The 25,601-nt window shown below is 43.2% G+C and overlaps 1 protein-coding gene across 1 annotated transcript in view; it reads right to left on the bottom strand.

Annotated features, from left to right (window-relative positions):
- Positions 1-25,074, bottom strand: part of swap70b (switching B cell complex subunit SWAP70b) — a 31,426-nt gene extending 6,352 nt beyond the window's left edge. The window contains exons 1-8 of the mRNA XM_083972871.1: positions 24,886-25,074; positions 22,304-22,444; positions 11,661-11,834; positions 9,713-9,940; positions 8,843-8,989; positions 8,415-8,523; positions 7,793-7,974; positions 3,545-3,652 (exon numbers count right to left, since the gene is read on the bottom strand). Of these exons, the coding sequence (XP_083828997.1) occupies positions 3,545-3,652; positions 7,793-7,974; positions 8,415-8,523; positions 8,843-8,989; positions 9,713-9,940; positions 11,661-11,834; positions 22,304-22,444; positions 24,886-24,981 (1,185 nt within the window). The 5' untranslated portion in view covers positions 24,982-25,074. The remainder of the gene's footprint in view (positions 1-3,544; positions 3,653-7,792; positions 7,975-8,414; positions 8,524-8,842; positions 8,990-9,712; positions 9,941-11,660; positions 11,835-22,303; positions 22,445-24,885) is intronic.
- Between the last annotated feature and the right edge of the window lie 527 nt (positions 25,075-25,601).

The following is a 25,601-nucleotide window of genomic DNA, read 5'->3' as shown; positions in this document are numbered from 1 at the left end:
TGAGGCAACGATGTGCATATGACCAAATGTTCAGGGGAGGACTCTAATCACAGATTTGACACAAATATATCACAAATATGGCCATTTAGGACAATGCAGGCTGGAGATAGAGCCACTAGCCAGGTGATTTTTCTTGGAGAAGGGTCGACATCTGCCACACGGCCACGACCAGGCAGTTACATGAAAGGCTAAGAATAGTGGTGGGACCGATTAAAAAAAAAAATCTAATTAGTCATAGGCTTTGTAATTAATTAGTCGCATTTCCCATATTAATATTTCACACAAGATGCAACATTTTTCAATTCAAAACGAAGCTTTCCATCCACCGGGCCAAGCAACGCAGTCTGTTTCACCCATCACGTTTGTCTTTGTTGTTGTGTGTCTGTCGGCACTCACTCATCTGGTGCATTGGTGATTGGTATACCAGGAACTGAATGGAACAATTAAGTATGTTAATGCGTTATTTTTTTGTAATTAATTAATCGAATTAAGGCGTTAAAAGTCCCAGCCCTGGTTTGAAGCCATTCCAATTTATATGGTGAATCATTGAAAGTGGTGGTGAAAACTCAAGCTTTGGACAAACTTCACAAAAAGGTCTTTACACAAAGTCAGTGATGGGTGATAATCATCTGCTGCACCTAATTAAGACTGTGCCTAGAGCATGTTATCACCAGAGGCAAGCACAGCATAGCTTCTTATTTGGTAACATGGGTGTCCATTTAAAAACAACAAATTGTCAGTATTTACTGAACACATACTCTTTTATCAAACGATTATGCATGATGATTATGTGAAGACCGCAACACAACTTTTAAAGATTCAAGTGGTTTCAGTTTCAACTTTAAATGACCTTCCGCATACAGTAAGTTGTAGAGATTCTTTGGATTGAGTCTGAGTTGACAAGTGGATATTAAAGGTTTTCCAGTTAACTTGAAGAAGTGTCCCTCTGCTGTTTTTTACCCATCAACCCAAGAAGATTAAATCCAGGTGATGCTAACAAACTAGCAGCTTTTGTTGACACTGGGAAAGATGTTTCAGTTATCAGTCAAGAGTTGAGGATGTCTACACCTACACTTCAGAAAAAGGTGTCACAGGTCGTCCTCTTGGTGCCCTCGGTTCAATAACAGAGTATGACCCATAAACCTTGACACATGCTCTTCAAGTTGTCAGAAACTGTACAATTTCATTCTATACATTTCTAGACCCAGTAAACAGACAGTGCATATGTGAATGGCCTGTCCCAAAGTCACCCTCTGAAGTAAGAGCGTTTCTGGGTTTGTCTTCTTCTTACTACAAAACTGAAATCATTTTATTTGGTCAACAAAATCTGCTTGATGGATGTGACAGCGCTATTGGCACCCTTAAATCTCACTGTCATCCTTTTGCAAGGAACCTTTGTGTTATTTTAGAGAGTGACTTTAGGTTTGAAAAGCAGATATCCTCTATAGTCAAGACAAGCTTCTTCCAACTTAGGCTGTTGGCAAAAGCAAAAGTTTATCTCCCAAGAAACATCTTTGAGAGATTAATTCACACCTTTATTACATCACGTTTAGATTATTGTAATTCCTTGTTTTTTGGCCTCGACCAGAAAGCACTGCGCCACTTGCAGGTTGTTCAGAATGCGGCTGCCTGCCTGCTGACTGGAAAGAAAAAGCATGAGCACATTACTCCTGTCCTTGCATCTTTGCACTGGCTGCCTATTCATTTTAGGATTCAGTTTAAAATTGTATTAATTGCTTATAAATGTATAAATGGTCTGGCACTACCTTATTTATCAGAGCTTTTACAGCTGCACACCACTACTAGGGCACTTAGGTCATCAAACCAGCTGCTCCTGGCAGTAGGGTTAGGGTCCCGGGTCCAGACTCTCCACTCGTGGAGACCGAGCCTTCTCAGTCGTGGCTCCTAGGCTGTAGAACAGCTTACCTCTCCATGTTAGAGCTGCATAGTCTGTTGAGCATTTTAAAACACTCCTAAAAACCTATCTTTTCTCCTTGGCGTTCACTCCCAGCTAAGCAAGTAATCTTGGCTCTCTCCCTTTCTTTCTCTCTCTCTCTTTTACTACTTTTACTTTACAATTATTACCCCTTGTGTTGTTTTTTGTTTGTTATAGTGTTTATGATTACCTTTATTGTGCTTTTACAATTGTACAGCACTTTGGTCGACTGGGGTTGTTTTAAATGTGCTCTATAAATAAATTGTGACTTGACTACAGACATTTTGTGCACAAGCATGCATTCATTTCTCACCATAAATATGGATATGGATATGGAGTTGGTGCAGCAGTGCTTTCTAGCTGCTAGATGCTAGTCCTGTTCTGACCTGCACAGAGAAAGCTGTGCTCCCACACAGGGAAGCTGCAAAGAAAACTATGGTGGCAGTTCTGTGTTCCACAGTCATGCTGTTTCCCAAAACACCCATCACAGGGACTTTGAACATCTTGCATGGTAATAGTCATTGTTGCACTGATTGCACATTCAAGAAGGTTAATGTGCTATGTGCATTTGATGTGACATTTTGTGAGGTGTGTAGAAAACCTGTTCCACAACACAGAGCTCAACCCTAATCCATACAGGCAGAGAGAGCATTCCAGTGTGTGCATAGATATTGTTGAGCTGCCTCTCACTTCACAAGGACACACAGTGTGTATGGACAATATGAAAATGAATTACTTCATTAATCCCTGAAGGAAAATTCATTTGTCTGTCAGCTCATCGACCATGTGCAGAAGAATAAAAAAGCCTGATGACCCCCACCCCTGCTTTCTGACACGGGGGGGCGGGGGGGCGTATAACACTGCATGTCTCCAAAAGTTATCAGGCAGGTTTCCAGGATGCCAAGTAGCCTACTCATTTCAATGTAACAATTGCCGAACTGGTGTCAAAAAGGGGGGGGGAAAACTATCATTGTCAGCCCTAATAACAACATCCTCTGTCCTTAGACCCTCACATCCACTGAGGAAAAACTCCCAAGAAAAAACAGGAGAAGCCTCAGAGAGACAGAGGAGGGATCCCTCACCCAGGATGCACAGACATGACATAGAGGTTGTATACAGACAAGAAAACAGTTTACAGCATGGAATACAGGGCTTCTGGTGGGCAGGCTGGGTCAAATACAGGGAGAGCAGGGGGAGCAGGGGGAGCAGGCCAGCTGAGTGGGAATACTGGCTGGCAGACTGGTTCCTGAGCAGGGAGGGCAGGTCAGTTTAGAAGCAGAGGAACACACAGGAACACAGACAGGTGGCCCAGCTTGTGGACACTCCCCTGGTATACAGCACAGTCTGGTCCACTCCCCTTACGTCTCAGACAGGCCCAAGATGAGCTTGTCCCTGCCTGCTCCTCTGTTTCTCTGCTCGAGAGACCGACAGGACCCTCAGGTCCCACCAACACAACCAAAGACAGGATGCAGCTCATACAGCACCGACTAGGACATGTGACTCATTCATCTACCAATGTTCTGGACCAGACACCAGAGCATTGCCTTTAAATTGCTTTGACTTGTTCTAACATCATTACTCAGTGGAGGCTGAGCAGAGACCACCTACCGTTTTCTCTCTCTCCAGGTCCATTCTGTAGCGGTCCTGGAGTTCAGTTTGGGTCTGAAGACGCCGCCTTTCTTCTTCTGCTGCATTAGCTGCTGCCTCCTCCAGAGCCTGGCCAAAAGAAAAACAAAGAGTTGTTTAAAAAGGACAGATCACAGGAAAAAAATATTAATTATATTAATTATTATTATTATTTATATAAATTATAAAAGCAACTTCTCTGTTCTTAGGAGGACAGATCAGAATTTTCATCTTTAAATTCAGATGAAATACATGTTCAATGGAAGATTTTTAAAAAACACCTCAACTGATGCCACAGGACGAAATACCATGTGCTTATCTGAGGTATTTCTGAAGAGACAAGCTGAGCAAACAATTACCCGAGGCAAACATGGTGCAGAGAAGAAAGCTGTAGAGAGGAACTGAGCACCAACGTGTGGTTCCCACTGCTTAAAATATGTATTGCCTAGAAACACCCTCATTTAGTGGCTCGGTGGCTCACCTGTGGTTACCATATTGATCTATTCCTAACCACAGCAGCTTGCTGCATGTCATCGTTCATGTTGTCCCCATTTTGCTTGACTGTTTGTGGTGATGCGTTTTTCCTTTTGTCCTGTGTTGATGTTGAAAGCTCACAGAAACCAAACCTCCCTGTTTATCACAGCAGGTGCAGCAGGTGAAATCAGCCTGTAACTAAATGTAAACTCATGTTAACTAATGTCACTCCTCTGGTCAATGAGTGTGGCCTGTGTCAGTCTTCTAGCTGCTGCAGTGCCTGCTGCACATTAATTTTCCTCAAACTTTTTATTAACATTTCTACTTTTAGATGTTTTACTTTTACCCTTCAGATATGATGTAGTTATTTTTACTTATTCTTCCCATTAACAGATTGAAACTACTATATTATTCTATTTTTACTCTTCAGATATTGTTTCATCTACATTAGTAATGGTTCAAAAATGTTTTCAAACTGTCAGTTTTAAATAAATCTGAGTAGACTTTAGCCTTTCAATTTCTTCATACTGATCTTCAACAATTCAAGTAATTTCAAACCATTTCATACTTTTCATATATTGTTTCATCTCTTCAAGATTTCCTCAGCAGTTTCTTAACTTAATTCAGCATTGTTTCAACAATTTATTCAGCTTCCAGCTTTCAGCATTCACCAGTATTTCCTTCAGGAAATGCATTCTCTAGTTGTGTATGTGTGCGTGCATACGTGCGTGCGAGCGTCCCTGAGCCTCTTTATCACTGTGACCATGGCTGTGTGTCCATTGTGTATTGATACAATCAGCTATGTAAGACGGAGACTTGCACCTCAATGCTAGATTGTTGTGGACTCATCCCCCACAAAGACAAACTGTTATCCTCTGCTGCACTGATGTGAACCAGTTTGACTGACTGTTGCTGCATGTCACTATTTGACTCTGCTGGTGGCTTCACTGTGCTGCAAACCTCTCAACTGTGGCCTTTGTGTTTTCTGCTCAGCTGACAGATAATGTGTGGACATTTATAACATTCCACAGCTCACAGGGTCAGAAAAATGCTCTCAATCAACCAGTTGGCTAAAGATTGGACAGTCTCTCTTAGGCTGAAATAGTATAAGCTAGAGGTAGGAGTGTGGCCTACCACCTGACTGACAATCAGTCTGAAATTAAGTCAATATTGGACTGACTCTTTCAGTGAATTACAGAGCTGTTGTTCACAGGTGTGGGAAAGGTTCCTGAAGGTAATAGATCATCTGACAACTATTTATTAGGTAATAATACATTTCTGTTCTCAGCTTTAGCAGACTGACTGTGACCCTTCCTGGAAAAACACAGCCTGAAATACAATGAGGTGACGTCAAGAAGGAGTGGCAGTTACCAACCAAACGAAAACTGCATAAATTTGTTTGTACATAAGAAGTTAAACAGTATTTCTATTGTTGAATAAAAATATAATAACTTTCCAGAGTACAGTCCTGTCAACATCACAAACCACTGTGAAGTGTTGTGATGTCTGTTCAACTCTGGATCAGGTTTCACTGAGTCACTGGACCTGAAGTGAATGAATAATTAAAATGTTTCAGCTGAAAAATGTTAAATACAGTCTGACTACAGTGTAACTGGCACTTCCCGTTCACACAGTGTGAACAGGAAGCAGCAGTCGTCACCAGGATGAGGTCAGGCCACACGACCAGTCAGCACTGATACCAGACTGAGTGTGGAGGGTCAGGTTTAGGGAGATGAACTGGACAAGCATGTGTGATGGAGACTAATGTTCAATCCACGTTCCTCTGTTGACTGCAGGTGACAGACCATTCATCAGTCCGGGTGGAGCTGACCTATTACTGGTATTCATGAGCTGGCAGTGGGTTTCCAAAAAGGCCCAACTACTTGAATTGTTGTGGTGAACACATTAGTGTGTGGCTGAAACCAGCAGTAAGTTTCATGTAAATGATATTTGTCATGTGTAAGATCAGGCCAGGGTGCTAGATTGGATGCCATCTCTGAGGAATGTTGTCCAGCCAACTCTGAGACTTGGTCTGGCAGCAGTGGTGCCAGACAGGAGACCAAACCAGTGAAGACACGTCTGAAGGGAAGAATATTTATATACAGTATTTCCTTCTAGGAAATACTTCCTTATTCTCATGCGCAGAAAAAACCAGCTCAGGCAAATGAGTTCTTTTTATTTCTTTCTTTCTTTCCTTCTTTCCAGATTTATAAATTCCTCTGGGGGAAGTCCCTCATGTTAGTTTCCTCACAGACAGTGAATCAACTGAACACATCCTGGTGTTTCAGGTGAGTCAGCATCAGTTTGACACACACACACAGCTTTAACGGTGGACTTGTGTAATCTAAAAGTGCCTGTTGTGTGTCCAGTATCATTTTGCTTTCTTAATGAGAGGAGTCATCAGCCTCCCCAACACTCCTGTGTAACCTTCCTGTTTTCATCACACTGTTTTATGAGCTGCTTATCTTTCTGTGGGGTTTCCGTTTGTTTTAGCAACAACCTCAGTCTCTTACTATAAGTTAAATGTACTTAAATCAAACACTTAAATCATACACTTGTGGAATCTAGTGCAATGCAACAGCTCTGCCATAATACAGTGTTAAACTTTCTTTGACATTGCTGTACTGTAAGTGTGTGAATGACATCAGTGCTAAAACATACAACTAAATTTAACACCTTGGGGATGGGTGACCATATCTGGCCTCATGAGGAACTTCACTGCTTTGACTGTGAGGGTTGTTAGATATGTTTGTCTTTGTTCTTTAGGACTGTAAGCTACATCCTGCACTGTTTCATGACATCTTAAAGCCCCAGTATGTAACTTATTTGGCTTTTTATTAGCAAAAATCAAATATTGCTTTCATAAATACGTATTTCACTGAAGTTGAATCACACCCGCATACAAACGAAAGCTTTCTCGTACCTTAGAATGAGTTGTTACAAGTCGTTAAAAATACATAAGTGGGGGCGCACCAAACCGAGGCGGCCATGTCGCATCGCCATTTTTTATGTTCAGTGGCAGCGTGACCGTAGGTAACCATAGAAACTGACCGGAGCTGTCGAATCGGGGAGAAAGTTCTCCAGGTAGCGCCTGTTAAAACTGTCACCACTGTGTAGTGTGAGGAAGGACAGAGGCACTGGTGTTGCATTCAGGTGCAGTCAGGCAGACGGCCGTCGGCAAACCAACCGGATGTCATTTTACTCCACGAGAGAAAGACGGTAAAACGTGGGTCAGGTAAACAATACCACATCACCATGACAACATATTGTCACGCCTGTATTGTTTTGCCTCGTGCTGGCAGACCACTTGTTTACATAGACGCTTGTTTATCCTGTTACATGCAGCGTCTGTTGTCTGTCTGACGTCTGCCCGATTTCACGTGAATGCAACATCAAGAATACGTTCCGATATGCAACCGCAACGCTAGATGGGGGGAATTCCTACATATTATACCTTTAAATATGTGATTCTATAGCTTTAATTTAATGTGAAACCCACCTCTACATGCCATGATAAGTGGACACTGGATTGTATCTATATGCTATCTACCTCGGGCTGATGAATCTGAATCTTTTCGTTTCAGGGCCGAAGATATAGTAACTCCATGTTACAGTTCTACGATAACCTCATATCCACACTGTGCCACTTAGCCCTGCTCTCCTCATGTAAAACACACTCCACCACCCTCTGTCCCAAAGGAACTGACGTTTCCTGATCAGGCTGGATGCGCATCTGTTTGTCTGTCTTCTCCTCACCTTCCTCATGTTCTCCAGCTCCAGTTGCTTGGCCTCGTTGGCCGTCTGCAGCTCCCTCATCCTGAGCTCCAGCTCCTCCTGCTCGGCCTGCTGCCTCAGCCGCAGGTCCCGCCGTTTTTGCCGGGCCTCGCGATGCGGTGCGGGGCGGCCCTGACGCAGCAGACTCACATAGGTCTGAATGGCTAAAGGAAACAAAAGGGGAAAAACAAAGATGAGGTTGTGATTTCATTCAAGGTTATGCGTGCAAAAATACAAATAAGAATGGTGGATCATCAGCGAGGAACTGTGGGCAAGCATGGGCCCCAGGGCGGAAAGCTGGAAAGCTAAACTCAATTCATACCTTACGTAAAACCAATTTCAAAAAGTGTCTCTGGTGCCAGTTCTTCAAATGATCTCCTGTTGGTTTGTTTTTCTGACAATAAATTCCATCTCTTGGGTTTTTTCAGCTTGTTTCGGTGCAACATAATTGATTAATCAAGGTAATCAACAGATAAACCAATAAAGAAACTTTCTTTAGTGACCTCACTGGGGCTTACAGCAGCAGCATTAAATAAGACTGATTATCAGATCAGTGATAAGAGGAATGATGCCTGTGATTGTTGGTTTTGTTGTCAGTCCTCACCCTGGATCCACTCCTGCTTCTTCTTCTTGTCTGATGCACTGATTTCAAAGCTTTTTAGTGACGACCTGATGAGGAAGAGGCACTTCTTCCCCTCCTTGTCTGGTAATGGCTGGAGAGAAAAAAAAATAGGAATCCAACAGGTCCACCGATACACCAATGTGTGTGAACAGTTCACCACAATCAGTATCTTGTGTAGCAAAATAATATTCACCAATGCTATGCAACAATAAATATGGTAAATAAAGCCTTGCCTATTGAATCAACCAGCAAGTCTGGTGTACTACCTGGTGTACAAACATCAATGTGTAGCTGTTAACAGCATGATGGGACTGAAACAGCCTCAGCCACAGACAGGTGAAATTCCTCTTCTGTTCTGAGCCTGGTTTCAGATATCCAGCTGATCAGTGTGAAGAGCAGCAGGTTCTTACCTCCACCGTGCAGTTTCCATCTAATAAGATGTTTCCTTTCTTTTCGGCCAGGTCCTCACTAACATAGTAGGAGATGGAGTCTGGCTTCAGCCTAAACCAGCGCTCTGTCCAGTTCTTCCTCTTGTGACCCTTCTTCATCATGTAGCCCTGCAGAGAGAAAGACCAACAATTACTCCAACACACAAAATCATCATTTACACAATGGATTCTTCATTTGATGAAGACCTTGTGGAAAAGGGATGATGGAAATGTTGTGTTGTAAAATCAACACTGTAGCTGTGTGAAGATGGGCAGTTGTGTCTTTCTCTAGGGCACTTAAACAACAATGTGTTGTCTTTACAAAAGACAAAGATGCTTGTTACAGTCTCTCTCACGGTGATGACTGTTACTACTGTGCAGCACAAGGAAAAAGTATCAGGTCCTCACATTTGAGAACTCGGAAGAGCAATGTTCTTTTCCCACCATGACACACAGTGGAAACTTGGGCATTGATAATGTTCTTCAGAATCATATCCTCATGATGTCAGTCCATGTTATCCTGACAATGTGACCCTCAGCCCCAAGCCCCACTGCCACTACCTGCACAGGTGAATCTTTATAAATAGTTCGGATCTGGTCACTATGAAAGAGCAAAGTGTAGCCTATAAAGTGATCATACAGTTGAGTCAACAGAAATATAATCCTGTGGAATGTGGTTTCAGCCAGGCAGATTTACAATCTACTGTACAAGTAGCGGCCAGATTGTAAATCTGTAACCAGAGCTCCATGTGAGTCCACCTGAACCAGATACATTCACCCATGAAAACCTGGAAGCGCAGTTGCAAGCTCTAGAGAGGGGGGGGCCAAGTGTGAACCAGGTGTGCCTCCCACCTGCTTGAGCACGTCCAGGATGAGCTCTTGGTAGACCTCGTTGATGCCCATGGAGAGCGTCTGGCGGTCCATGCCTTTACTGAACTGACCCGAGCCCACCAGGGTGATGAGGTCCCAGGCCGTCAGACACTGCTGCCGTGAGTCCAGCTGCAGCTTGTAGTCCTCGAAACGCTCCTCCACCCAGCTGCCCCCCATCGCCTCTGTCAGCTTACGCAGGAAGTACTCAATCTGTGTGTAGAGAGAGAGACACAGAATAGTACACAAACTTTACTTTCACAGGGGAAAAAGAATCTTAGATTTGTCTTTGAAACATCGAGCAGGTCATTTCTGCTCAGAGTTGACACTTCCCTGTACTTTCCTACTGCTCATATCTACATGCACTTGTTTACATTTCTCAAGCAAACAATCTTCCTATGGTTCAGCTCTGACATTTGTTATACCCAACAATAAATCTCCCAGCATAAAAGAACAGGAAGCTGGACACTTCCTTTTCTGCTCTTGAGCAACAGACATTTTCAACTAGTCAGTTACTGAAGCTGCGACACCCCACACATACATACATGATGTAAAAATGTAATCCTATCATCTTAAATTACAATATTTTAATCTGTGGTGAAGATATCACTGCAGTCTCTCTCTCTCTCTCTCTCTCTCTCTCTCTCTCTCTCTCTCTCTCTCTCTCTCTCTCTCTTATTATTATTGTCTTGTTGGACTACTGCCCTGGGCCCAGTTTCTGAACTCAGTATGTCACAGTAGGGTTAGGGGACAGGCAGACCACCCACCCCTTAAAACTGTTGAAGGGGCCTACGCATGGGTCCTGTCCATGTCCTGTGGTTTGATGAGACCAAGACAAACTTATCTGGTTCAGATGGTGTCAAGCGTGTGTGGTGGCAACCAGGTGAGGAGTACAGGGACAAGTGTGTCTTGCCTACAGTCAAGCATGGTGGTGGGGGTGTCATGGTTTGGGGCTGCATGAGTGCTACCGGCACTGGGGAGCTACAGTTCACTGAGGGAACCATGAACGGCAACATGTACTGTGACATACTGAAACAGAGCATGACCCCCTCCCTTCAGAAACTGGGACCAGGGCAGTAGTCAACATGATAACGACCCCAAACACATCTCCAAGACAACCACTGCCTTGCTAAAGACTTCCAAGCATGTCTCCAGACCTAAACCCCATTGATCATCTGTGGGACATCCTCAAATGGAAGGTGGAGGAGCACAAGGTGTCTGACCTGCACCAGCTCCGTGATGTCACCATGGAGGAGTGCAGGGTTTCCCCCCCGTCGGACGAGCGCCTTCATTCATCTCCGCATACTCTCACACACATACACACCACAGAGAAGCGTGCATGCATAACAGCAGCGCGCGTGGCGAAACTTAATACGGCGCGCCGAACCCCCCCCGGACGATCGATCGATCCGCTCGCACACCCCCCCCCCCCCCCCCCCCCCCCCCCCGTCAACAGGACAGACACCACCTTAACTAACACATTTTCTGGGGGAAACACTGGAGTGGAAGAGGTTTCCAGTGGCAACCTGTGAAGCTCTAGTGAACTCCATCACTTAGGGGTGTGCTCACTTTTGTTGCCAGCGGTTTAGACATTAATGGCTGTGTTTTGAGTTATTTTGAGGGGACAGCAAATTTACACTGTTATACAAGCTGTACACCGACTACTTTACATTGTATCAAAGGGCCATATCTTCAGTGTTGTCCCATGAAAAGATATAAAATCAAAATGAAAGTTGATTAGGAAATAAACAAAATTTGAAAAGAAAAAGTGTGAACGTGGGTCTCAGAGGGTTAATTCACTCCTTCTGTATCTGTATCTGGAAAGTCAGGTCTCTCAACTAAGCTGCTCATGATTTAGTTTCAATGAGAAAAATACTAAACATGTTGGAGTTGATGCTGGTACAAAGTTAATCCAGGTGTTCAGTCCACTCACCTCCTCAGTGACGATGATCAGTGGGTATCTGTCCTCTGACAGGAAGTTGAAGTTGCACCAGATCTTGTAGGCGTCATCGTTGGAGATGAGCAGCTGCCTTTGGCCCAGGTTTTTCCTGAAGCACAGAGTCCAGCACATTTTGTTGAAGTCCTGGCGGTCGAAGTTGTCCTTCACCTGTGGCAGAGCACAACAGCCGCTGTGGTGAGTCAGGGACACAATGTAAAACTGCTGCTTGCACCACAATATCTGCTACATCTTCTGCAGTAAAATCATGAAAACAAGAGCTTGGACTGAGGTTGTGCTTCATGGAAGTATCCCTACTACTAAAGTAAAAGATTACTCATTAGGTTCATATTATGATCATTAAAAACCAAAAGAGGAAGCACTAATGATTAAAAAAGCAAAGGGTGGAGAGACCATCTCACAAAAACAAGTGCAGGCTTAAGACCTTCCTGTATGACAGAGCTTTTAGTTAGGGCTGGTCCAGGTAGCTCTGAACCATTTTATAGCTACACTGCTATAGGCTTAGACTGCTGGGGGACACATCTGGTTACATGGAGCCCTCTTCTCTCTTCTCCTCTCCTCTAGCACATTTTAACTGTCATTATCATTATCTGTTGCCCCTTGTAGTTTGGCCTTGGTGTCTCTGTGTTTCCACAGATCCACCAGAGATGCATCTCTCTGCACCAACCACCGCCTGCATCACCTCCTTTCCCACCGGCCTGCCCTCCCTGCCTCCCTCCCAAGTTGTCTGTATACAACATCTATGTCACGTCTGCCCGTCCTGGGTGAGGGATCCCTCCTCTGTCTCTCACCCTGAGGTTTCTCCTGTTGTTTCTTGGGAGTTTTTCCTCAGTGGATGTGACGGTCTAAGGACAGAGGATGTTGTTATGATGCTGTGTAAAGCCCTTTGAGACAAACTGTTTGTAAAAATGGGCTATACAGATAAAATTCCCTTGCCTTGCCTTCTTACATTTCTATATGTTCAAAGACCATTTTCAATGTGTGTCACCTCCCACAGCGACAACTAACCCTGCTAACACCAGAAGAAGTAACACCCCCACCCCCCACCAGAGCTACAAAGAGTGGAAAGCTCTCAAAAAGGTACAATCAGTGCTGTGGAGGGAAGTGTTTTCCTTGAGCCGGTGAACAGCAGCATCTCCATGGAGACCCCTTCCGCCAAAAAGCAAGTCATCAGGAAACCCCTCAAAAAAAACAAAAAACAAACCTTGCCCGCTTTGATTAAAAAACCAACCTGAACATGAACTGAACCCAGGAACCGTCCCAGTTTGTCAGTCACATTAAAAGATAGTAACAGGTGAAAATAAGTGGAATACAGTGAAAGACTTGAGCATCACTTAAATGCTCATCTTGGCATGTGACGACGGCAATAGTGCTCACCACTGCAACACCCTGCCACCCCCTCTCACAGGCTGAATTTCCCATGAACCTGCAGAATTCATGGGCTAAATGTTCATGACTGAGTTGGGTCATACACCTAATAACAATAACTGAGAGGAATGGAGGCTGTAAAAAATACTCAGGACAATCACTTCAGGACAGAGCACAGCCCAGTTTGATGGATATTGGACAAAACCAACTTTTACCAGTTTGTCTCAGTATGGAAAAGAGTAAGCTCCATGGAGATGTTGAGATGGGATGATGTTAGAAAGGCAGAGACACCGACACCTGTGGAACTGAGGCCCAGTCATCATTATCATCATCTTCAGTGTCATCCAGTTTGTCAAATCCTCAAACACCCGAGGGCCTGGACTCATGTTGGTCAACAATGTGAAATTCAACTGGTTCTATTTTCCTGACAAACATTAAAGTTGTCCTTCAAATTCAACTGTGAGACAATCAAAAGCTCCAGAACCCGCAGACCTCTGGGTCAGTGTGTTGGAGAACGGCTCCTGGGCCTGCATGATGAGTACTGTATGGTGTGGTTGAACAAAACTTCTCAGTGGATTTTGTGTTACAATTGTTCTCTTATGAATACTGTGAACATTGCCTCTCTTCACTCTGAAGAGAAGCACTTTGCCCCTGGAAATAAATGGGCGACTGATTTGACGGATTATTTCCACATCAAAACAAACTTTCTGCTCAAGTGCAGCTACTTTGTGAATTTTATCCTGAATTCACTCAGGTCGTTTCATTATTCCCATTTTCTGAGCTGGGAAAGACATTTGGCCCAAGTGAATGACTGCAGTGAAGTAGTGCCCTTTTCTAAGGCTGCACAGGATCTGATGTAACGCTCTATTGTGCTAATTTAGGGTGAGTGCCTGTGTGGAAACCTGGGCCGGATGTTAAAGTGATAGTCCACCCATAATGAATATTAGAAATGCAACTTCACTATACAGGTCAACAGAACCACAAACTATTGTGTGTTTCTCAGAATGGTGATGACACTATACACTCCTCTTCAACAGTTTCAACAAATACTAATGGAACCTTCATGGAGGTTCTTGCTGGTGGCAGAGAAGTGGACTTCTGATCTGAGATCTGAGACGGGGATTTAAAACAAACTCATCTAGGATTTGGGATTTTTATGATTTGTATACTTATTTATGGATGTAAATGTGAAGACCTGACCTGAAAACTGAAGACATGATTCTGAAAGATGAAGTGCATAAAGTTCACAAACTGCAGGATTCACTTGAGTTTCTGTTTGTATACATTTTATTTTCTATATCTGTATTTGTTTGACAAAATACATCAGGCCACATCACGTTATGATTGTCAAGTAAATTTTATGGTTTTACAGCCTAGGCAGACTGCAGCTCCCCCTGTTCTTAGCCTCAAACATGAGAACGTTTTTTTTTTTCTTTTTTTTTTTACTTACACCAGGGAGCTGGAGAACACATCAGTGTGAGAGAGGAGGAGAGTCTGTTTAGGTCTGGACATTCAGTATGATAACACAGTTGTGTCTGATTGGATCAGTCTTACATTCAAAATACTTCAAAATAAATACGTAACTGAAGATCTACTGGTTATTTTATGTGGAATTCAACTTTTTTTTTGCCACTTCTGAAGTGTGACTACTAGAAACCTACTCCCATGATATGAATGTTGTGTTTTAAAATGTGGACTCTGATAAAATAGTAGCTACCTCCTCTCCTGTCATTACTCAGCATGATGAAGGTTGTGTTTGGATGGCAAACTGTTCTGCATCGTCCTGCAGGATTTAAAGAATGTTTAAAATGAGTCAGCGGGAAGAGGGGAGGGGCGTGCAGGGAACAGTAGTGAACTTGTGAAAACTGAGTTTGTTCAGAAAGAGCAGCTCTTTGTCCACGCTCATCTTGATTGTATTTGTCCTCACAGCTCACTGACTCTCTCTCTCTCGCTCTATACCCATCACTCCCTCTCTCTCAGTCTCTACACTTCAACAATAAGAGCCTTGTCAGCACGGCCACCCCTCCTCTCTGCTGCCACATGTTCATTAGGATTCAGGAGCCAAACTCCAGTTCTCTGCAACAGCATCAACTGCTCACACACATATTTCATCTTTCAAGACAAATAGACAGCTCACTGACAGTCAAACCACATCAGCTTATAACCTGAGGCTTTAGCTGCTGGTGAAATATTCACCTACAGCGAAGGTGAAGACATGATCTGAAGTTAAGATCAAGATTGCATAAAAAGAGGAAATGAGAAGAGTTGTAAATGCTCCAAAGCACAACATTACCATAATAAACCTGCAGGTGCTGGTGGGGTGGTTCATGCCCACCAAACTTCAACAGTTGTGTGGTTAAAGTGTCGACACCTGGCCGTTTGAAGACTTTATGTCTATATGGCTGATTGGACCAGAGAGACCACAGTGAAAGTATTGTGCCTATTCTTTTACTAAACTGGATGATGTCACAACACATATGAAAACCTTCTTCGGTTTCTCTGTTCCCTCAAAAGTCACAACTATCAGGATGGTTTGCATGTGGTCAGCTGTGTCAATTTGCACGTCAAGGTTCACCAAACCCAAACTCAACAGAAAGCAGCAGTTTTAGTTTTCTTCTGAAACCACAAGAACAAGAGAACATCAAAACATGAGACATGAGGAGAAATGCAGCATGTGAAATGTCACCTGACCACAGTGAGCTGATGTTGCAGGACCACTTCACTTTATTTCAGTCTATCTAGTAGTTTTTGTAGCTCATCTTAATGCATTTGGAGTGATAAAGGACTCCTTTCAGATACTCCTTCAGTTAAAGGAGGTGACTCCTTTCAGAATACCTCTGTACACTGACTCAGTGGAATGTCTATGGAGCACAGCTGAAAGGTTACTGGCACTACACTATTATTTGTAAAACACCGTCGCCTGACGTGCATCTCCAAATAATTCTAAGTACACATGGGGGCGATGCAGACTGCAAGGGCTGCTACACATTATGGTGGTGAATTGCACAGCAACGCATTCCCTTGACGCAGAACTTCGAAAGGTTGCACGACGGCGTCAAGGAAGTAGCGTAGTCACAGCGGGGATGCAGAAGCACAAACTGAGCATAAGTTGTTGCAACTCATCATAGTATGACGTTTGATATTGATAAGCATGTTTGGTTAATTCAGAACAGTACTGATTACATAATAATAATTATCGCAATGATCGTTTTACAATATTTCTATTAAAGAGGAACTATGCAAGATTTTTTTACCTTAATTAAACAGCTTGAGAGTGATTGTGATGGTTAAATCAATGACTTGTACCTTGCTCCAGGGAGAATGGAGGCTCTCCATTGAAAACCAGCCAAGCAAGATCAGAGCCTCCGACCCAGTGTCCCAGCTTTCGTCTCAGCCGCGACACAATCACGCCCCATAACTCGTAATCTCTTGTTTATGACAGATAAAACTACACAAATATACACATGGTAACATCGTATATGATCTACCGCTCCATGGATTGCTTTCTCGCCAGTTTAGTTGAAAACAAATGCACATGGCCGGGAGGAGGGTTAGCAAAACAGTGGAAAAGCGACCGCACTTGTATAGTTCCCCACACACAAATGTATTATACATAAAGACACACACGTATTGACATCATTTTCCCTTTTACATATTTTTTGCCTGTACTTGATTTTGCGGGCCTTGTGGAACAATGACGTTTCTCTCTTGCTGGAAGTGGAGAGCGTGAAAGATAAGGAGCGACTTGAGGAAGTGGTCATGGCGACTGGAGACAGAGGCGTTCAAACTTTGACTTGGTTTCACAACAGACCATAGAAGTGCAATGTGCAGTGTCTGTGATCAGAAGATTTCATCACTCGTCAATAACGTCAATAACATTTACGAAATAACATCAAGTGTTGACGCTCTCACACTGCACAAGAAAAACCATGAGAAGCCTGTTGATATTAATGAGAGCACCTGAATGATCATATGAGAAACACTGGGTCCATCATTCAAGAAGTGTGGCTTTGTTGGAGTTGGAGTCAGTCAGAGAGACAGAGACTGTGAGCAGACAGAGGCCCAGATGACACAGGAGAGGGAAGACGACTGTCACCATTGTGACAGCAGCTAACTGTCGTGTTCAGTGCTCAGAGACTCATAATAAAGTTAGTGTAGTTGACAGATAATCCACAGGAATGAGGAGGGAACCAATCAACAGTCCTGTGTTTGTCTCATATTCCCTTCAATAGAAATGTATTGTCCAGAGGAATCCAGCAGGTCCTCACATCTTCATTATGATGGTCTCTTCTTGGTATGTCTTGTTCCTGAGGAATGTTTCACTTGACCAAACAACAAAGTGCTGAGTCTGTGCTGCCAAATCAACAGCCGAAGTGGTTGAGGGTCAGGTTGCTAAGCTACACCACTGTGGCACAGCTGCGGCCCTCTTTGTAAAGTGTTAGATTCCCTGGGTTTAGACATGTAGAAGGCCCTGGAGGAGCAGCACCCTCAGACAAAGCTTACTCAGCCTTTGTGATTGTTCTACAGCTCAAACACAGACTTTGGTATGTCTCTGTAGACGTCTGCACCGACAACAACAACCTCAACAACCACTTGAAAATGCTCTGGTCCGGGGGCATCCTCACTAGGGTTGGGCGGTAATAAGGTACTGTATCTTAAAATAGCAACGGTATCAGTTTATTACCGTCATTTAAAAAAAAAATACTACATATAGGGGCCTGATATATTACCTACTAAATATTAATATTAATATTAATATTTTACTGACTAAATAATGAGTTTATGTCCAGCACCTACATGTGTGTGGTTGAGTTTTCAGTTTTACTCCAAAAGTATCATGTTTTTCGTTCGGGAGATGTTTGATAAAGTTGATGGACGTGACGTGATCATTTGACGCTCAGAGAAGAGAGAGGAAAAGACGGCATGTTGCTCATATAGTGAGTTGGTCCTCAAGAAAAACACAACTTCTGTAAAAATCTTGGCTAGATTTGAAGCACTGTTGTTCGTTGTGTCTTGTAGACTTGTGCCGACTGTTATAAAAACACACAGATACGCTACTACAGCTGAGCAGCGCTCCGATGAAAGTTATCTTCAATAGGGCTCGAAAGGTCACATGATTACGCAATGCATTGTGGGCCGTAAGCGCCATTTTTACGGGCATTGTTTACATTGCCATGGGAATCCACGGTAGAGATCGCAGGAGAGCGAGAGAGAAAGTAAACTAAATGCGGCGGGCCCTTGGAACATAACAAGTTTTTATTATAAATAACCAGTGTGTAAATGTTGTGAATACACCAACATGTGTCATGTGATGGAGGAGAAAGGATGGTTTGGTCATTTAGACGGTTAAACACATAACAAGTCTGCACTATCTCACTGGAACAAAAAAGAAAAACACTACCGAAAACTCTCTACTGAGGATACTCTTACCAAAGACACTCCACTACAACCACTTTCGAAATGCCCGCAAAACGCTTTTGTGGACAAGTTGTGACATGAACAATCACCACGCTATGAGATAATAATGGAACGTTACGAAACGGAGCCGTTTTCGAAGTAAATACAAGGTAAATACAGCGTCTGCTTGCTGAAAAACTGCCCTTGAACGCAACGCACATCAGCGGTTTTGCATGAATTTACCTCTAAAACAGCTCCGTCTCGTAATGTTCCGTTATTATCTCATAGCGTGGTGAATGTGCAGGTCACAACTTGTCCACGACAGCGTTTTGGAGAGTTTGGGTTGTGTATTTGATGAGTTTGATGAGGGAAACCAAGAAATTCCCATAGCCTCCATAGCATAGCCCTGAGCAGCCTGCCGCTCCGCTCCGCCGTTCTAAAAATAGATTACACCGACAAATAAAGGTAATGAACCTACTGCTATGACTATAGCGATTATGGCAATGGGCCAATTTGCCAAAATGTTGAACTATCCCTTTAATAAAAGTTGTTCATGTTGGTAACAAGTTTTGTTATTGTTTCAGTATTCTTATGTGGTGTTTGTGTAGCCGATGTCGATCTGGCCCTCTGCGTTGTGTTTCTCACGGCCTGCCCTAGGTGGGGTTCGATCCCACGACCTCCCGCACCGGAGGCGACGATACTAACCTCTTCGCCAAGAGGTTGACAACCACTTGGCGGGTTGGTTAGCACGTCTTTTATGGGTGGAGTGAGTGCACATCCGTTACACTCACCCCCGCTGAACTCACTCCACCCAGGGCATCCGGGTCATGGCACCACTGTAGCCGATGTCGATCTGGCCCTCTGCGTTGTGTTTCTCACGGCCTGCCCTAGGTGGGGTTCGATCCCACGACCTCCCGCACCGGAGGCGACGATACTAACCTCTTCGCCAAGAGGTTGACAACCACTTGGCGGGTTGGTTAGCACGTCTTTTATGGGTGGAGTGAGTGCACATCCGTTACACTCACCCCCGCTGAACTCACTCCACCCAGGGCATCCGGGTCACGGCACCACTGTAGCCGATGTCGATCTGGCCCTCTGCGTTGTGTTTCTCACGGCCTGCCCTAGGTGGGGTTCGATCCCACGACCTCCCGCACCGGAGGCGACGATACTAACCTCTTCGCCAAGAGGTTGACAACCACTTGGCGGGTTGGTTAGCACGTCTTTTATGGGTGGAGTGAGTGCACATCCGTTACATTTGGTACCTATTCCCTTTCTGAACGACATGTTGGTGACTCCGTCTGAGCTGTACAACATGATTTTTAATTGGCCACTGTAATAGCGTATACCGCGGTAAAATGTGGAGGAGGTTTAACAGTATCTGTATTTGGATACCGCCCAACCCTAATCCTGACCCATGAGTCCAGTTTGTCCCTTCACTAATCCACACACTGTATCATCTAGCTTTACTCCCACCTTTAAAAACACATGCACACAAACACACATGTGTGCATACATACAAACACAGTTTCCCTGTGTGACTAGGTGGAGTTTCCTCAGGAGTGAGAGCAGCTGAATGTACTGACCAACGCCCTCGCTCCCCATGGCCCAGTCTCCTTCACTTCAGTAGGTGGGTGGGGTGGTCGTGTGTGAGTAAACTGTGTGTTTGGATTGTTGGGGGGCGGATTTACGCATGCCCATGACATCATGACTCTTTTCCTGAACGTAAATCCAGAAGTTACATTTCCTTTAAGAACAGTCCTTACAAACAATCACTGTGCAGCTGCATTAAACTTTATATTCCAATATGAATTTGGGGAAATGTGAATGTGAAAGACTTAGACTTGGACTGATGAGCTTTGAATGTAAATATATTTCACTGAAAAAAGTTCATACAAAAACATTGTAGATACTGTCAGATACTGGATGTGAAGGCAACTCGGCTGTTAAACACTTCATACAATTTGCTTTCAATCCAGCCAATATCTTCGAAAGCAATAACACAGACCTAATGAGGAAACTTTGAAGAAAAGAAACTAACGTTACTCAAGAGCTGCTGAGACTTGTGGTCGACTGGACATGGAAAAAAGAACTGGCACAAAATGACACATTCATCATTTCTTCTGGGGAAAAACTAGACTAGACCATAAGAACAGTCTTTACTCTTGACATATCTGACCGCTACACTATAGGCTCTTATTGTCTCTCTGAGGGAAAAGTGCTGTTATGAAACAGTTTTATCAATGCAGGTCAGGCCTGGAACCTGATATCATGTGTAAAAAGGCACAATCCCATAGGCCGGAACATACAAAAAGAATGCACATTACACTTTACAATAGTGGCCAGAAGCAAAACACAACAGATACATGACATTCACAGAGACAGATAGATTATCGACAGCTCCTCTGATAACAGTAACACTTATTTAAAAGTCATTTTATAATTTTCCATCAACCCTACACATTCAGTCTCATGAGGCAATGGACACAAGAGCTCTCATTGGCCAGATTCCTGCTGACAAAAAACAGCTGGCCAATCAGAGTCTGGTTGAATGTCATTAAGTGTTTGGTTGCAGTTTGTTTGAACACTGTAACCTGAACCATGACAATATGAAACCCAATGATCTCTAGACTACATATGAAAACAAGAGATGGCCTCTATTAATGCAGTTAATGTGGCCTGGCTCTGGATAAGACACAATATGGATTTGTTTATTGAGCAATTAAAAAACATTAATTTTTTCCAGAGCTGCCACAATTAGTTGATGTCGATAGAAACTTTTTGAAATCTTTTAAATATCTCTCTAGTGTCACTGGCCTTTGACACCTTACCACAATCAGAGGTTAAAGGTTCCATTATTCTTAGGAGAGTTCTTATGACAATGCACAATTCCAAACCTTTCACTATGGCAACCACCATTCACCAACTGCAATGACATCATACCCTGAGAATTCCAAGCAGCCAAAAGAAGTTGAATCCATGGTTGTTTGTGACATCACAAAGGGAAAGGGCATTTCACTTGTCATGATGGCCAGTCAAACAATCAGCAGAGCTCCGTTAACCCTGGGAGGCTGGAGCTGTCACCACAGAGGGACAGGCATTCAGCTCAATGACTCATGTGTTCGATCACTGGTTTTGTGTTGCTGGCTGAGCTCAACACATGACAATAACCACACATGAAAGACCATGACACCAGCATGATGCACTCACATTCAAGCATCACTATCAATGGACTTGGATGGATTTGCTGCTTCACTTAAAAAAATAATTTGATGGGTCAGGGCCTATTTGCATATTTACTTTGCAGTTCATCAGTTATGCCTTGGTAAAGTTAATGCAGAGCTGATCACACGCCTGTAAGATCATATCATCAACACTGACTATCATGTCAGATCTTCTCTATCTGGGTTTCAGCAGTGGAACCATCAGTCTAATCTTAGTGGGCAAATCAAACACTTAAAAGGATAAAGTACAAAAGTGGAAAAAGTACTACAACTTATTTCAGGGCTGCTGTCAAGTTGTTGTTCTACTCCTGATCATGTCTCACATTCCATATCAAGATGAAAAGTCACGAACAACAAACTCCCCTCAGAGAAGCCGTGTGTATCTCTGTGAGGCCACAATGAGTCACCACCACGCTCAGCTCAAGGAATACTATGCTCATTTACTGAATTTTCACATCTACTGACCAGATTTGACGTCAAGTTTTCTTGTTTTGACTCTACATTACCAGTCCAATCAAGACTTGAAACTAGCTGCTAGTACGCACATTACAAATGTAATGTTTCAGTGTCATCTGACTGCGCAGATGTTGACAGCTGTTGCTCCAGTAAGACTCAGTGCTGATGATGACTGACCTTATCCAGGATGAACTTGTTCAGGTACGGCATGTATCCTTGGTTGGAAACAGGACCCTCATCGTCGTCTTTAAAGTGCTCCTCCAGCGCCACGGGGTCATGTGGGATCTTCATCACTGTACATAGGTTATGGGACAGTACCTGGAATGGATAGAAAAAAAACAACTCATATTTATGATTGTGGTAGACAGTGAGTGTCCAAATGGGACACTTAGTCAGCTATTTAATCAAAGCGCTCTGTGCTCACACTGAGTATGTTCCTGCTCACTGAGGTGGAACACTAACATTGTTAACACCTGTTTTTGGGCGTGTCTGTCACTGCAGCCATGATAAACTTACCGTAATACATTTGCATAACTGGTAATTGTACATTGTCCAAAAGGTATGGATCCTACATCATCCACAATGCAGCTTACCTTACCTGTACTGCACCTAACCAAACCTGTTATATCCTGTCAGTCATATGTTCTTTAACAGTGCTCAGACTTTACAAGATATTAAGCCCAGAGAGCTGTCAATAGTGATTCTTTGCATTACTGACATTTTTCATGTATTTTATTAATTTATATTATATCTTGTTTTCATTTGAGCCAGCCTGATATTATCCTGGTATGACAAGCCAGTTATAATACAGAAGGCTGAGGCCCTTCCCAGCTTTCTGTAGTTATTATAACTGGGCTGGTCATGTCAGGATAACATAAGCCTGGTTTAAAGGGATAGTTCAACATTTTGGCAAATTGGCCCATTGCCATAATCCCTATAGTCATAGCAGTAGGTTCGTTACCTTTATTTTTCGGTGTAAGCTATTTTTAGAACGGCGGAGCAGAGCCATGAGCTGCTCAGAGCTAAGCTAAGGAGGCTAATGGGATTTCTTGGTTTCCATCATCAAACTCATCAAATACACAATCCAAAAACACTAAAACACTCTGGTGGACAAGTTGTGACCTGCACATTCACCACACTATGAGATAATAACGGAATGTTATGAGACGGAGTTGTTTTCGAGGTAACAAGAGCGTTTTGGAGTTTTTGGATTTGTATTTGATGAGTTTGATGAGGGAAACCAAGAAATCCCATTAGCCTCTGTAGCTTAGCTCTGAGCAGCTCGCAGCTCTGCTCTGCCGTTCTAAAAATAGTTTACACCGACAAATAAAGGTAATGAACCAGTAGCGATTATGGCAATGGGCCAATTTGCCAAAATGTTGAACTATCCCTTTAAACATTTTATTCATCAAGGGGAGCTTCCCGTGGATGTCTTTCTCCCACTCAGCCTTATTTAACTGAAGTAGGTGAACTTCCTGCTGAGGTTAAAAATAATCTCAACATGCATGAGTAAAAGCTTTATTATTTATTTTAACTTTCCTGGTCAGCCTGTTTAGTAATATGATATCACACCAGATCTGAAGTGTGCTAAGCATGGTGAGATTATTTTCAACATCAACAGGAAACGCATTTCAGGTAAAATAAGCATGACATTATCCTAGCATGACAAGCCCAGTGATAATACAGAAAAGCTGGGAGGGGTCTGTGCTCCCCAGCCGGATCTCTTAGATTACACATGTAGCCTATGTAATTTCCTGTAGTGTTTTGCCAAGCAGCCGCATGGTGCTTATTCATGTAGACATGGGAAATTAATGTAGAAAGAGTGTGACGTTTATTTCCAGTAAGAAAAGAGGGAGTTGAAGCTGCACTGCATTCTGGATCTTTTCTCCCTAGATTTGTTTTGTTTTTTAACCAGTGAACACCATTAATGATGAATAATGTTTGAGCAATAGAAAAAGAAACCTTCCATAGAAGTGTGTTTTGTGGTTTTGTTGTCTTAGCCCTGAATGCTGACTCGGCCTGATCAACAGTACTAAGTCACACCGTTATCCTCTCTGAAAGTCACTACAGACCTGACAGGCTGACATAATTATACGTAGATAAATACTTCTTGTTTTATACAAACAGATGGTTAAATGCTTAATGACATCCAGGTTACACATTACTTTAGCATTAAAATGATAACAGACCAGCTCTGTAAGCAGATTGTTCATATTTTCTTGGTTTCTGAAAACCTGTTTCCTAAATATCCAAAATATTTAGAGCACAAATTCATGATTGTCATCTATTTGAAACCTTAAGTTAAAATGAAGAATTTCTTCTAACATCACTTTCCTACATCAGCTCTTCCTGGTTTAGATTTATGTGCTTTATGTAGGCTACTAGCCTATTCACATTTGTTGTCAAACCATTAACAGTAAGTTCCCATTGACTAATATCCTCGTACAAACTATGCAGTAAATAATGGTTTAACTGCAGTGGTTTGTGTTTTCATGGCGACGTTTTTCCTTGTAGAATTTAGCTAGTTGCTTAAGTTTAAGATCACAGAACTCATTAATGAGCTTCCATTAACAGGTGCGAGTCAAACCGAGGCGCACTTGACTTTCCCACCAACCTCAGAGGAACAAAGATGTTGAGGACGAGAGGTGTGACAGGACAAGTACGGACAGACAGGACAGTCTCCATATCTGGGGACTGAAAAGTAAAGATACGATGTTTTTTGTTTGTTTTTGTTTTGTTGTTGTTGTTGTTTTTTTTACCTTGAGCTGAGATTTGGAGACTTTCCCGCTCTTGTCCACGTCCAGCGCTGTAAACGCGTGCCATATTGACTTTAAAAGTTCGTCACGTAGAGCCATGGTGTTGAAGAGACACTTGTCCTCTCTCCTGTCGTGATTTTGATTTGTCTTCTCTCCGCGTTGACTTGGACTCTTCCTCTGTCTGTCGCCCTCTCTCCCAACTGTCTCCGCAGGGCGCGCGGTGAGGAAAAGTCACATGCCCGCGCGCGGCGGCGGCGGCGGCGCGTGTGGCGGATAGTGATGATGGCGCTGATCACAGAGCAGTAGCACCGCTCAGCGAGAGCAGCACACACACACCAGGCTGAGCTGCAGGACACAGCTGCTGTGTGTGTGTGTGTGTGTGTGTATGGAGGCGTCACACTGGGTTACACACATAGCCTACACATTTTCAGAATCAAAAAATAATATTTAAAGCACCAGTCATAGTAGTTAATGCAAAATCTACATAGCCTACATCATGGAGTGAGTCACCAGGAGTTGTAGTTTAGCTATCTAATCCCCCAAATAAATGCATTTTAACTAGGCTATAGCTTTCAGTTCAGTAAATCTCGTCAGCTCTTGTCAACCAGCATGTTTTTCCCTGTTCTGGGTTATAAACTGTTTTGTTTTTTTGTTTTTTCTTTGTCTTGTGTAGGCTAGAGGGGGGTAAGTTGCCCCCCTTAAAGCAGATATCAGCTTCA

This window comes from Trachurus trachurus, assembly GCF_905171665.1.
Source record: "Trachurus trachurus genome assembly, chromosome: 6".
Classification (NCBI taxonomy): Eukaryota; Metazoa; Chordata; class Actinopteri; order Carangiformes; family Carangidae; genus Trachurus; species Trachurus trachurus.
The sequence above is the reverse complement of the archived record's forward strand: the minus strand, read 5'-3'. Positions and strand labels throughout refer to the sequence as shown.